Source organism: Ustilaginoidea virens, chromosome 2, assembly GCF_000687475.1.
Source record: "Ustilaginoidea virens chromosome 2, complete sequence".
Lineage (NCBI taxonomy): Eukaryota > Fungi > Ascomycota > Sordariomycetes > Hypocreales > Clavicipitaceae > Ustilaginoidea > Ustilaginoidea virens.
Window position 1 is genome coordinate 5,503,586 of NC_057317.1, and position 12,090 is coordinate 5,515,675.

The following is a 12,090-nucleotide window of genomic DNA, read 5'->3' on the forward strand; positions in this document are numbered from 1 at the left end:
TTCGGTATGTATCAGTACGAGGGGTCAGGTGCAAGCTCGCACGTATAGACAGGCCGCGGGTTGTTCATACTAGATGATTTATACTTGACCGCCCAGCGTACATGCGTCGGGACATGCGTCGGCACAGCGTCGCGACACTAGCCGCCGCATTGGAGAAGCGAGATGTCACGCCGGCCAACCCAAAGGGAGGTCAAAGCACCAATCTGCTTTGGATCTCGGGCACGGCCAAGAGGGGAATGGGAGCCAGGGATTCGGCGTTGGTCGTGCTGCGCTATTGGAATGTTGGTATTCCACGGACAGTCCAGATGAAGACGACAGTGGGACATTGGCGGATACCAAAAGAATATTTATCAGCGGAAACCAAACATATGATTACCAGGAAATCAGTACATGTTCAACATCAGGAAAGCAATATACATATTCATCATCAGAAAAGCAATATATATCTCTTTAATGGAAACTGATAAATATATCTATCACTAGAAACTAGATGTATATATTCAGGATCGGAGCCAAATGCATCTTCATAACCAGAAGCTAAATGTGCAGTCGATCGGAAACCGACACATGTAGTCAGTAGAGACCAAGTGTATATGCAATGCTAGAAAACTAAATGTATATTTTATCATCGGAAACTAGTATATGCATTCATGATCGGAAACCAATACGCACATTCATTATATGCTAGAGCATAAGCAAACATGTCTTTTTTTGTCCCTCCAAAAAAAATACAAGAAAAGTGCCGCCCAAGGCAAAACCAAGGACGTTCCCGTAGTATATACATTTTTAGCGGCCGAGATTTCGGCTCTGCAGGAGATATATACATATATATATATATATATGTGTGTGTGTGTGTGTGTGTGTGTGTGTGCGCGCGTGTTGGTGGGGTGTGCGACCGTCAAATTTGAATAGATCAAGGTTTCTCGTGCGCGTGTTTTGCCCCTGCCGACGCGCGCGAGCAGTCCGCGCAGACTTGGACCTTGTGCCACGCCGTGGCGAGGTTGCCGCGCAGGTTCCAGGTGGCGGCGTGGCTCTCCGGCTGCGTGTTGTACGCGTCGTCGGTTGCCTTGACGAGAACGGTCGTGCAGCGCTGCTGCCTGGCGCGCCTGGATGGGGCGTTGGCAGCCGCGGAGGCTGCGTCCTGGGCCGCGGGGCCCGGGTTCTCTGTGAACTTGTCGAGCGGGATGGAGCCGTCGTACGTCCATCGCTTCCAGGACCATGCGCCGTGGCCGTGGCAGGGCGACGGCGTCCCGTTCTTGGACACGCAGTCCGGCAGGAGACGTGCTTGGTCCCAGCTGGCGCCGCCGTCGAGGGAAACGTCGACGCGGATGATGGACCGGCCGCCGCCGGAGAAGGCATAGCCGCTCAGGGCTACGCGCCGTCCGGGCGTGCCTGACGAACCGTCGTCGCCGTCGTCGCCGTCTTGCTCGTCGTTTGCCAGCGCGTCAGGCTCTGCCTTTGAACCGACCCGTTTCCCGAGCTGCAGCGTCGTGATGGCGCTCTGCACGGGCAGTTCCTGGATGGCGGGGGCCGCGTCCCAGTCGACCTTTGTCTCGTTGGGCCCGAAGCACTTGTAGTCCTTGCGCTGCCACTGGCTCGTGCTTTCTTCGTCGCTGAGGGCAATGCGGTTCAGCCATTTGACAGACCGGGCCGCAACGTAGCCGGGGACAATGGCCCTCAGGGGCGACCCGTGGTCCCTCGGCAGGGGCTTCTCGTTCATGCCGTACGCCAGCAGGACGTCGCCCAGCGGATCGACGGCTTTCTTGATGGGGATGGACGAGCCGTATGCCTCGAGGCCCGTGAAATGGACGTGCTGCGTCTCGCTCAGGCCGTTTCGAGCTTCTTCCAGGTCGAGCCCTGCATGCGCGAGCACGTCGGACAGGAGGACGCCCTCCCATGTCGCGTTTGATATCGCCCCAGCGTCCCAGGCAAGGCCGTTTGCCTTGCGTCCGGAATCTCGGCTCATGTGGCTCCGGCGATTGCCGGAGCACTGCAACGTTGCCGTTACTTTGTGCCTCGGGAACTTGGTCTTCAAGTCGCCTAGTGTGTACTCTTTGATGGTTCCGTCGAGGAGTTCGACGGTCAAGCGATGGTCATCTGTCTGATCCTGTTCGACATGCGGCACCCACATGTGGTTACGGACATAAAACAGGTCGGCGGGGGTCAAGAAATGGGCGCCGAGGGCTTCTCCGGGCGGCTCCGCGTTCCTGGGCTTGGCCGTACGCGTAACGAGGGAGGGATGCCGTTCCGGGTCGTGTTGAAAGGGGTCCTCGATTTGGTCTTGCGCAGGCTTTCCGTCGATGAGGTCTGCTTGGTCGACGTATCCAATGAGATACTGCGACAGGATATCATGGACGTACTGGCTTTTGTGGATGGTGAAGATGTCCCAGTACGGGTCTATCGAGCCCCCGGCAGCCTGAAGAATGACCTGGCCACCGGGGTGAGCCGGTATCCAATCGGTGATATCATACACCTTGTCGGCGTGTATGACCCACGGATGCTCCGAGTCGGCCCCGTGTTTACGGACCTCCGTTATGCGGAAGCGAGGGAGCTTGGGATCCCGGTTGTCGGCAGGGCCAAGGGGCGACGGACAGGGTTGGGATTCGAAGCCGGAAGATGCCGCGACCGGCGGTGCAGTTGCGTAATGAGCGTCGAATGCTGTGCGCGGAGCAGGATAAAAGGCGAAGGCGATGGAAAGCAGGCCGACGCCAGCCGCCAAAGCCGCCAAAGCCGCGATCCGCGAACGGGGCCGAACCGAACGCCGATGCGTTTCCGCCGGCACCCGGATGGTCGGACCGCCGTCTCTGCTGTGCCCATTCCTCGCTGCTCCGGGGACCGAAGACGTAAAAGCGCGTTGCCGAGGGCATTTTGAAAAGGTGCGCCATGTCAGGGGAAGCTGCGCTGTTGTGCGCAAGCGCAAAAGTTGTTGCGCAGCTTGGCAAGGTTGGCGAGGATTCATAACTGGACACGGTGAAGATTCCAGAATCCAGATGACTGCCGCAACAAGTGTGAAACACCCCGCGCCAATGATTTCCAGGTAAAGGGGAAAATTCTCAGTCGAGGGACATGGCAGCCTTGCGAGGAGTGTTTCCTTTGCGATAGTTTCACGCAATACGCATTGTCTTTTGCGCCGTCGGAGAGACAAGACGGAGACGGGACGCAGCCCGGGATGCGACGGCGGCGTTTCCTATCTGGCGCGCCCTGTCGCTTCAAACTATGGCGGGCCGACTTATTCCTACCGCGCCGGGAGTTGGAATTGCCCGTCGCGCGTCCCAAGCCGACTGCGAGAGTTGCATGAAGCTCGAAACAGCCGAATCGTCAGGGTCGTCAGGGTTGTCAGGGTCGTCGTAAGTCGGCAACACCGAACGATTGGCAGTGTTGAGGGCCGGCGAGGTGGATAGGCGCAAGAGGTGATGCAGAGGATGATGACCCTTCTCGAGCAACCGACGACAACCGACGACGACAGCAGACGACAACCGACGACGCGAGAGGCAGGGGTGCTGAAAGCTTGATGAGCGCCAATCGCTTTCCCGCAGCCAGCAAGTAGCAAGCCGAACAGACGAGACGACCACGAGAGTTGAAGAGGAAAAATGTCCCAGGAAACAATGAGTTGCAATGCAGCTAACAGACTTGAAGGCGCGATGGGCACCCAGGGCGAAGAAAAAAAAAGAAAAGAAAAAAAAAAGGAACACGAGAAGACCGACGGTTGCCGTGTGGCCCGAGCCAAGGAAGTGGAAGTGGTCACCTGGTACGCAAAGTTGCATGGTTCGGTACTTGGAAACAGGCCGGGGTCGGGGTGGGTGGAGGCAAGAGCAAAAGGGGTGGTTGCCAGTGGTTGGTTCGATGGCTCCATCCAGCCTGAGGCAGAGACAACGCGACTGCTACCAGGCCTTGACTGGACCAGACTGCTGCTGTCAAAAGCCACGAGTTGGGAAAATTGCACCAAGAAGCCGGCTGATGGACGGCCTGGCCTTATAGTAGGTAGGAGACGTGGCTAAGTTGGGTATTTAAAGACTGCGACTTGCGATGATAAAACGCAGACGGGCGGGCTCCAGCGAGTTACTTGCCGACCGCGGCGGCGGCGGCTCCACGCGACCCCTCAGCAGCCGCCAGTAACCAGGTGCCCGTGCCTTTCACCAACGCGCCGCCCCACATCGGCATCGCTCAAAACGGGGAACGCGTCAATTCGGTAATGGTCAATGCATGTACTCCGTAGCCTCAATGGCATCGGGTCACCTATCTACTGGTCCAGTCCAAAGCCAACATTAAAGTATTCTATTGAATCTGTCGACGTGATGAGGGCTACACTAGGATGCTTTGTTCATCTACGCTGTTCCATCTGGCGGGGCTGATACCCTTTATACACTGCACTGTAGACCGACCCAAGTCTCAGAGAAAGTGCAAGACATTCGCATGAGACACGGTCAAGTTGAATACAGACCACGAGACTCGACATAAAGCGCCCTAGCAGCCTCGGCACCGACACTCTCATTGGGCATCATCACTGCCTCATGCAAGAGCAGTATATTTGCGTAGCCGGTAAGCAACGGCAAAGACGACACCGCAATGGCAGCACCATAAGATGGCGACACGCTACACCGACGTCTCGAAAACAGCAAGCAAACGAGATCGAGAGGCCCGCCATGAGAGCAACATTCGCGGGAGCTCGGAACATAGATTAGTGTTTCTTCGACGCCATATCTTGCCGTTTCGTTCCCAAGGAAAAAAAAAAATTCCGTATTGTAATAGTTTCGTTTACAATTCTTGGCCACTGTAGTTGAGGCCGATATCAATGATGAAGCAATTTGTTTCACTCCATGCAATGGCAAACCTGCTTCGTCCGCGGATTGACCGGACCCTCTTAAGCGCTGGTCACGGTGTGAGCAAGTCATCGACTTGGACCCTCTCAAAGAAGCTAATGTGTCCAAAGCCGACCCAATATTGGGCCAGTCGATTGGGCCCAATAAGTAAAAGCTGGCTTTCAACATACTTGTCTATGCAAGCGCGCGAGACAGTCAGTGACGAGCCAGAACAGCAATGTGTCGAAAACACCCACGACGCAGACAACAAGAAGACGGACCGGACCGCCTTACCTCGTACAAAGCCAGTTGCGGCTATATGTCCCCTGCTCTTCACAACTCTAGCCCCGGCGAAAGGAGCATCTGTGGCTACTCCAATGTAACCTCCTGGGCCAAGGTCCTCTGCTACAAAGGTATATTCACCCCGTGGAACATTCGGATCTCCAGTCAGTTTAATCGCCTCGAGGCGGCCGCGGTACACGCGAGCTTCCTCTCTTCTCGTTTCCCAAACCTCATCCGGCTCGTCGTCGATTCGCCTCAACCCTAGCTCCTCATCTGATGCGGCAGCATCTTCGGGTTGGTGGATGAGAAGGAATTCGCATCCATGCCCACTATAATCCCCAACCCAAATACCCCGCCATGGCTTGGTAGGTGTAGGTGTGTAGAGACCCGGTTCTAGTGTCGAGTAAGTGGTGATTTCCTCGCCAATGTGAACGCCAACAGCGCCAGCCAACGGTGTGACGCCGTTGGCCATGTTGCTTAACCCATTCAGAACCCGGACCATGCTCGCAAGATTGCCAGCTTGGCCGCCCACGAGGCTCGGCGGGGATGGTGTCCCCGGCAACTGCATCCACTGCCGAATACGGAAGGTCTGGTCCGAAATCTCCTCCCTGGAACGAGGCAAGTCACTTGGCGAAAGGCAAGCAACAGCTTGCCCGGATCTGGCACCAGACACATGATGACCAGCTGGTATAGCTGGCGGCGGCCAAATACCATCATATGGATAAGCGAGGGCTAGCCTCGCATCTGCCGTTTCGGGATCCAAAGGGCGAGTGAGCAAGAAATTGCTGAACATGGGATCTGATCGATTTCCAAACGTCATGGGTACTTCGGCAGCGAAGCGGTTAGCGACGGCTCTTGGGTTAGCCTTGCCGACCTCCTTCTTGTCTCGGATATTGAACTGCAGGACGGGTTTGTCCAAATGTAACTTGACCTGCGGCTCAAAGCCGTGAATTAAAACGTGGCTATCCGCCGGCCAGTGCTCAAATGTGTCCCTGTTGCTTACAGCCAACAGTTGATGGCCTTCGATGCAACCTCGTCGCGGGTCAAACCGTACGACAATCAGCTTACCCATCAGATCCCTGTCGCAAAACCAGATCTTATACTTGGGCAAGAACCAAATTGGGTCATGTGCAGCGTAGAGCTCCCGGAAACTTTTGCAAGGTCCAGGGTCAGACAGGGCGATACCAGGTACGTTCTGCTGCACTAGACGAAGCCAGTGGAAGTCGGCAGTTGTTTGCTGGTAAAGCTTGCGGCAAGTTGCTGCAATAGCAGATAGCTGTATCGCAGGTAAATACGCCAGAACAGCATCGATCAACTCGGGAGGTAGAGCGAGAAAAGGGCACGTGTTTGCCTTCCGTTTGGGTATCTCTTCCCCAGGAGAAGCACCCAGTGACGCCTCCTGCGAGGCTAAATGTATTGCTGTCAACCCTGCTGATTCATGCATTCCGAGGGATCAAAGGCTGTGAGGCTTTTTTCGAGCGATGGAGACATATCTGCATGCTTACCATGTTCTATGTGTTCATTTCGATGGGCCTTGCTGACCCAGTCGCAACTCGACATTTTTGCCGAGCAGAATTCGTACACCTACTCACTGCATTCGAGACAGCTTGGGTGAAACTGGGATCGATTCCGTTCTCCGCATTGATACATACGCAGTTGGAAGGCGATGTGGTAACTGTTGTTGGTGAATTGGGCCAAGGGGTCAAAAAGTGTATGCCCGAGTTATTTTTTGTTGCTTGTACCGCCAAGGGGCCGAAGACAGCTCCTGACGCTTTGAGGGTCGCCGAGTGTGACCAAGGTAGAGATGGGGCTGGAACTGAAGCTGAAGCTGTATCTGAGTTTGCTTGGCAATCATCGGTTAGCTCCACAGGACATTTGCCTTTATGATTTGCTTAATCAGTCATTGCATACTTCAGAAGGCAGCAGTCTGGCGCCAGTCTTGTAACTCACAGAGCGACTTTATGCCAGGTTCACTCCGTCCTCGAGCTGCGTGTTCCGCGCTGAGGAGAAACGCAAGGGATTTCAGGCCGAGGAGGAAGATTGAGCCGAGCCCCAAAGGACGAAGCGAAACGATGAAATATAACCGACAACGGTTCAGCTGCCAAGGTCAAGGTTGCCTTGCAGCAAAGTGGAAAGTGGATGCTGATCTTTTGGAAGGCAAAAGTCCATACTAGTTCCATGTACTATGGCAGGGGAATCTGCAGGGTGTGCCTTTGGTTGTGCCGGGTCAGGGTATCTTGTCCGTCTGCTTCCGCCTTATGCTTCCAACAAGTGGCGTCTGACTGGTATCGGCCGCACGCTGCAGGGCGGACTCCTTTTCCGATCCACACAAGCTGTCGGGGGCGACGCGCGGACTTGACTCAAGTGAGACGAAGCTGGTGAGTTATCGGCACCTGCAGAACGTGAGTGAGTGGGTGGGAAGCGAAAAGAAGGGGGATGCACAGGTCTTGAAGCGAGGCTTACTCTTGTTTTCGGTGGTGAGTGCGAGACTTGGCTGGGTCACGGACGCACAGCAATCAAAGATGCTCAAATCCCTCGACTTGAACAGGTGCCTAGGCCCAGGTACCTAAGGTACGGGGGAAAGATAACGTAGAGCCCGCATCCCAGGCCTCTCTTGTTGAAGAATCTGCAGTCATTAATTATATTCCAATGACGTCGCCTTTTAGACTGCACAGTGCCAGTGCAGAGTGATTTGGTTGCCGCTGTCGTTATGCCTGTTTTTTGAGTTAGGTACCTACACCCACTGTAGGTACCTGTACTGAGTGGACAGAACGGATCTACAATACCTAATGTATTACGTGTGGCAGTTCATGTCAATTGCCCGTATATTGTCCTCCGCGCACTACGCACTGTGTGACGCTGGGACAACGTTTTCAATGGGTCAACTCCGTCTTTTCCTCGTACTCACGTACGATGTGGGGGCCGCCTTGGACATCTCACCCTCGCTGCGAAACCCCATTTTACCTTCTTGCAGGGTCCTCGTGTGGTTCTTGTGGTTCTTGTGCTTCTCTGTTACGCAGCATCTCGACGACGAAGCTCCTGAAGCATCAAAGAGTTGCATCCCAGCAGAGCGAAGCGAGAACGATACCCAGCCGTCTGTCCATCTGTCATCTTCGCCTGTAGCCACCCCCTTCTCCCAACACCAGATCAGGCGCAGGACTCTTTGTCCGTCCCTGGAACCGCTTTGGCACAAATCTGCCAATTACAGGCGTCTGTCATACCCAAATAAAGCAAAGTCATAAAACTCAATGCTCGTTCAACGAGAAAAGAAGCTGTCATGGATCCGGCTGATGTGGTTCCTCGTTCACAGGGGAGAGCAGGAACCATGGCATCATTCTTCCCCCTCATTTCGGAAATTCTGCCCATGATTTTGCCCGCCACGGCCCATGTCGTGCGAGCCAAGGAGTTGGAACCCGAGAATCCTAGCGTAGACGGGCCCGTAACTGTGTGGCCTGCCGTCGTGGGCAAATGTGACAAGATGAGCACGACTGGTAAGTGCAATCTGGAGCCGTGGCCTCCTACTGCTTGCACCTGTTTTTCCTCGGTGAAGACCATTCTTCCAGGCTTTGACCATTCCATGGTAATCTTTTGTAAGCAGTCATGACTATTCGACCCCGATCAAAGACACCCGTTCGACATAATAGTGAGCAAGGTTCGTGGAATTCACAAGACTGGCTCGTCTTAAAGTCGAGGCAGACCTCTACAAACCCAAGCGAGCGTTGTACTTGACGTGTTGCTTTTTGCTTATTTGAACCAACTTGGCGTCAAGCCAACGCCACTGGGGACCCATGAAGCTAATGCAATTCATGCAGATGCCATCATGTATACCGTCTCCGGAACGGGGACCCTCATAGTAAACGAAGGCTTTGACGCTGAATTACGGAGTCACGACATTAGCCCCGGGGACTTTGCCTACGTGCCTGCGTGGACTGAGCATCAGATGGTCAATAGTCAGGACGTGGAGCTTGTTTGCGTCGTAGTTCATGGCGGGCCGCGCCCTGTTGGTGCCATTCTTGCCGATTGGGGCGGCGACGAAGTAGCACCAGCCAGCCAGGCCCAGAAGTCATGATATTTGACATATCCGGCAGCCTGCTTGATTACGTTACAAGAAGCATCAGTGTTGTTCTGATGCTTCCCTTTGTTCTCCACATCGCCGCCTTTTTCTTCTAAGCCACATGACTGAATGAGACGGGTTACTTGGTCACTCCCGTAAGACCGTCAGACTTAGGTTTTGTTTTGGTATATGGTCAAAACCTGGGGAAAGCCAGGCACAACCTCGAATCCATCTGCACCCATCTGCACCCGTCTTACTGTTCTCTGCAACATCATCATTGAAGCCCGTACGTGTTGCATTTTGGCTCGGAGGTCAAAGACGTGGCAACAGCAGCAGCGTCTACAATGAGATACGGCCCGGAAAAGCAAATGGCAGTTTTCCGACGTCGACTTTGAAAGTTGCTGGGCGCTGCTAGCTTTCGAAGCTTCAACATCAAGCAAATCTTCTTTTCAAGAACGGTTTCCTTCTAGAAGAAAAGTCGACCGAACACGGCACCACGCCAAGGTCAGGGCAGCAGAGTTTTGTTGGCGGTTCCGTTCATGAGAGATGTGGCGAGGAGAGTGCTGCAGAAGATGACGGTAATGGGTGATGTAGAAAGGGCAGGTGGCGGAAGACGAGGATATGACGAGGAGGATGAAATTAGTTTGCGGGCGGTTATGGCAATCATAGTGATGGTTAAGTATGATTCCGGGTCGTTAAGTGAGATGAGTCGCTAGCAAGACCTGGAGCAGCTTGTGGCCTGTTTATGAGAGGCTCGACGCCTTGTCATTGGCAGAGCCATCGCTAAAGGAATTCAACACGGCGTATGCTCACAGCATGATGGGGGTGAACTGGTGTTTGTTGGGCTTCTGGACTGCTGAAACCCGTGAATGATGCTTGCGTGGAGAACAACGGTTTGCCACAACACAACGTTGCTAGTGAGGATGATGCTCAGGTGGTCGTCGAGGTTCGCCGTGACCAGGAACCCTTTCGCGACAAGATGCCACATGCAGGCACGACGTGTTGAATTTGACCCCTGCCTGAGAGAGGGATAGGGATGGGATAGGGATATCAGCTTGGTTATCTGGGGGTTGGGGTGGGCATCTGTAGGCTCCAGTCGTGTCGCGGCGCTTTCAGCTGCTGCCACGCAGTTGACATACAGCAGACTGTTAAAATCGGCAAGAGCCAGCCAAAGTAGTTGCTGCCTGTTAGTGGACAGCACAGCACAGTGACATCATGGATAAGTCCCAGTGCCTCTCCACAAAAACCAGAGAGGCCTGGACACTACTTTACTCCGTACGTACACAGGTCCAACAAACCAGCACCTGGGCGTCATGGACTCATAATAGTGAGCGGCACAACCCCCAAAAACCAATGCGCGGTCGGGACCTAGGACCTCGAGCGTGCTACGGAGGATGAAGGAAGCTTGAGCACCTGCCCGTTCGTCCCCCAGCACCTTGACCAGTCGCGTACTCATTCAAGGACCAACTAGCAGAGTTTTTTTCTCTCTTCTCCGCCACCAGACGCCAGCATGACAGACAAGTACATGCTGCGCGTCACCGCAGGGCCAAGCTACGACGCGTCGACGCACGTCCAGGTGCCCGTCAACAGGCCCCAGCCAGTCCGCATCAGCAGCCTCGCCGCGCACATCGAGCTCAACGTCCGGATCCAAAACTACAACGGCCTGCCGCCGGCCTCGCCAGCCACATCGCCCTACTTCTCGACCGAGCCCCACGCCTACAACCAGGACCAGTACAGCATCTGCTTCCGCTTCACGCCCCGGGACCAGGCGCCTGCCGTTTCGCCGGGCCCCGGAACCGGCGTGCGCGGCGAGTCGGCGGCGCCCAGGGGGATAAGCGGCCACCATCTCCAGTTCGGAAACGACTTTGACCGTCCCATCCGCGACAGGCTGCCCCCGGGGTTCAACACGGCCCTCAGCATCGTCCGGTGGTGGATCGACCCTGGTCTGGAGGGAGATGCCTACGCCGACCGGCCGTATCTGTACGGGCCTGCGCTGAGCTCCTTCAACCTTGTTCACATCGGGGCCGGCGAGTACGACGAGCAAAAGGGCGGCTTGTGGTTCGACGAGGGCGGCGACGAGCAAGGCCTGCAAGCGCGGGAGGCGGTTGGTGCGCCTGCTGATGGCAAGGCCCGTATGAAGTGGGCGTTGCGCGACGACAGCAAGAGCAAGTGGGTGTTTGAGTACGGCAAGACGTACGGGCTGGACTTTTTCAACCCGTATCTCGACTTTGCCAAGCTGTCGTTGAAACTGCCTGGGTTTCATCTGCCTATTGTCAAGTATTGGGATGGCCAGGGCCTAAGGTATGCGCAAACTTGGCCCCTTGTTTTGTACCACCCTGTGTGTGTGTTTTTTTTTTTGTTTTATTCTTCTTCGGGCAAAAGTGTTTGCCGTGCTGCTGCCGCCTCCTGTCGTGTCACTTGGTGAATTCACGGCCCCCTCCCCGTGCAACATCAAAAGACAAACCCTGGCTATTTTGCTTCCATCTCTATAATGTCGTTTTTTGTTTTTTTGCTTAACCGGGTTGTCTTTCTTGTAGGCGCTCACACGAACTTAGATACGTGCTACGAAACAAGCAAACAGGGGAGACGTACCTCGTGGTCGTATTCACCATTTATCTACGGGAAGACGTCAACGAGGACGGCACACTCAAGGACGGTGCGACGGAGCGGGTCGTCAAGGATGTTGATGGCGCAGTTGTGCCTGGTGAACATGACGAGGAAAAGGCTTTCCTGCGAGCTGGGGGGGAGATGGCGCCGGAAGCGGATGATACACGGCCGGATGATGTGGATTAGAGGCATTATTTTGCTTACGTTTACACGTCGGCCCGGAGGGCATGCCGGGGTTTCTTTCCTGCTGCGATCTTGTATATGATGCAGGCATGCTTTGCATCTGTAAAGCCGGACGTTGAAGCTATGCTGTCTTGACACCAGGTACGGCAGAATACGTGACAAAGG

At 54.9% G+C, this 12,090-nt stretch overlaps 4 protein-coding genes across 4 annotated transcripts; 2 read left to right on the forward strand and 2 right to left on the reverse strand.

The window, feature by feature from the left end:
* Positions 1 to 913: 913 nt before the first annotated feature.
* On the reverse strand, positions 914 to 2,959 carry UV8b_03248 (uncharacterized protein; the record flags this gene model as incomplete). Its single annotated transcript, XM_043140746.1, has 1 exon — positions 914 to 2,959. One exon carries the CDS (start codon positions 2,957 to 2,959, stop codon positions 914 to 916), a length of 2,046 nt encoding a protein of 681 aa, XP_042996680.1.
* Positions 2,960 to 4,872: 1,913 nt separating this feature from the next.
* UV8b_03249 (uncharacterized protein) lies at positions 4,873 to 6,641 on the reverse strand (the record flags this gene model as incomplete). The annotated part of the gene is made up of 3 exons (XM_043140747.1): positions 4,873 to 4,994; positions 5,094 to 6,488; positions 6,587 to 6,641. The coding sequence occupies 3 exons, from the start codon at positions 6,639 to 6,641 to the stop codon at positions 4,873 to 4,875; spliced, it is 1,572 nt and encodes a 523-aa protein (XP_042996681.1).
* A 1,765-nt stretch (positions 6,642 to 8,406) lies between these two features.
* On the forward strand, positions 8,407 to 9,150 carry UV8b_03250 (uncharacterized protein; the record flags this gene model as incomplete). Its single annotated transcript, XM_043140748.1, has 3 exons — positions 8,407 to 8,572; positions 8,680 to 8,733; positions 8,894 to 9,150. 3 exons carry the CDS (start codon positions 8,407 to 8,409, stop codon positions 9,148 to 9,150), a joined length of 477 nt encoding a protein of 158 aa, XP_042996682.1.
* Positions 9,151 to 10,645: 1,495 nt separating this feature from the next.
* Positions 10,646 to 11,928, forward strand: UV8b_03251 (uncharacterized protein; the record flags this gene model as incomplete). Its single annotated transcript, XM_043140749.1, has 2 exons — positions 10,646 to 11,436; positions 11,691 to 11,928. 2 exons carry the CDS (start codon positions 10,646 to 10,648, stop codon positions 11,926 to 11,928), a joined length of 1,029 nt encoding a protein of 342 aa, XP_042996683.1.
* Between the last annotated feature and the right edge of the window lie 162 nt (positions 11,929 to 12,090).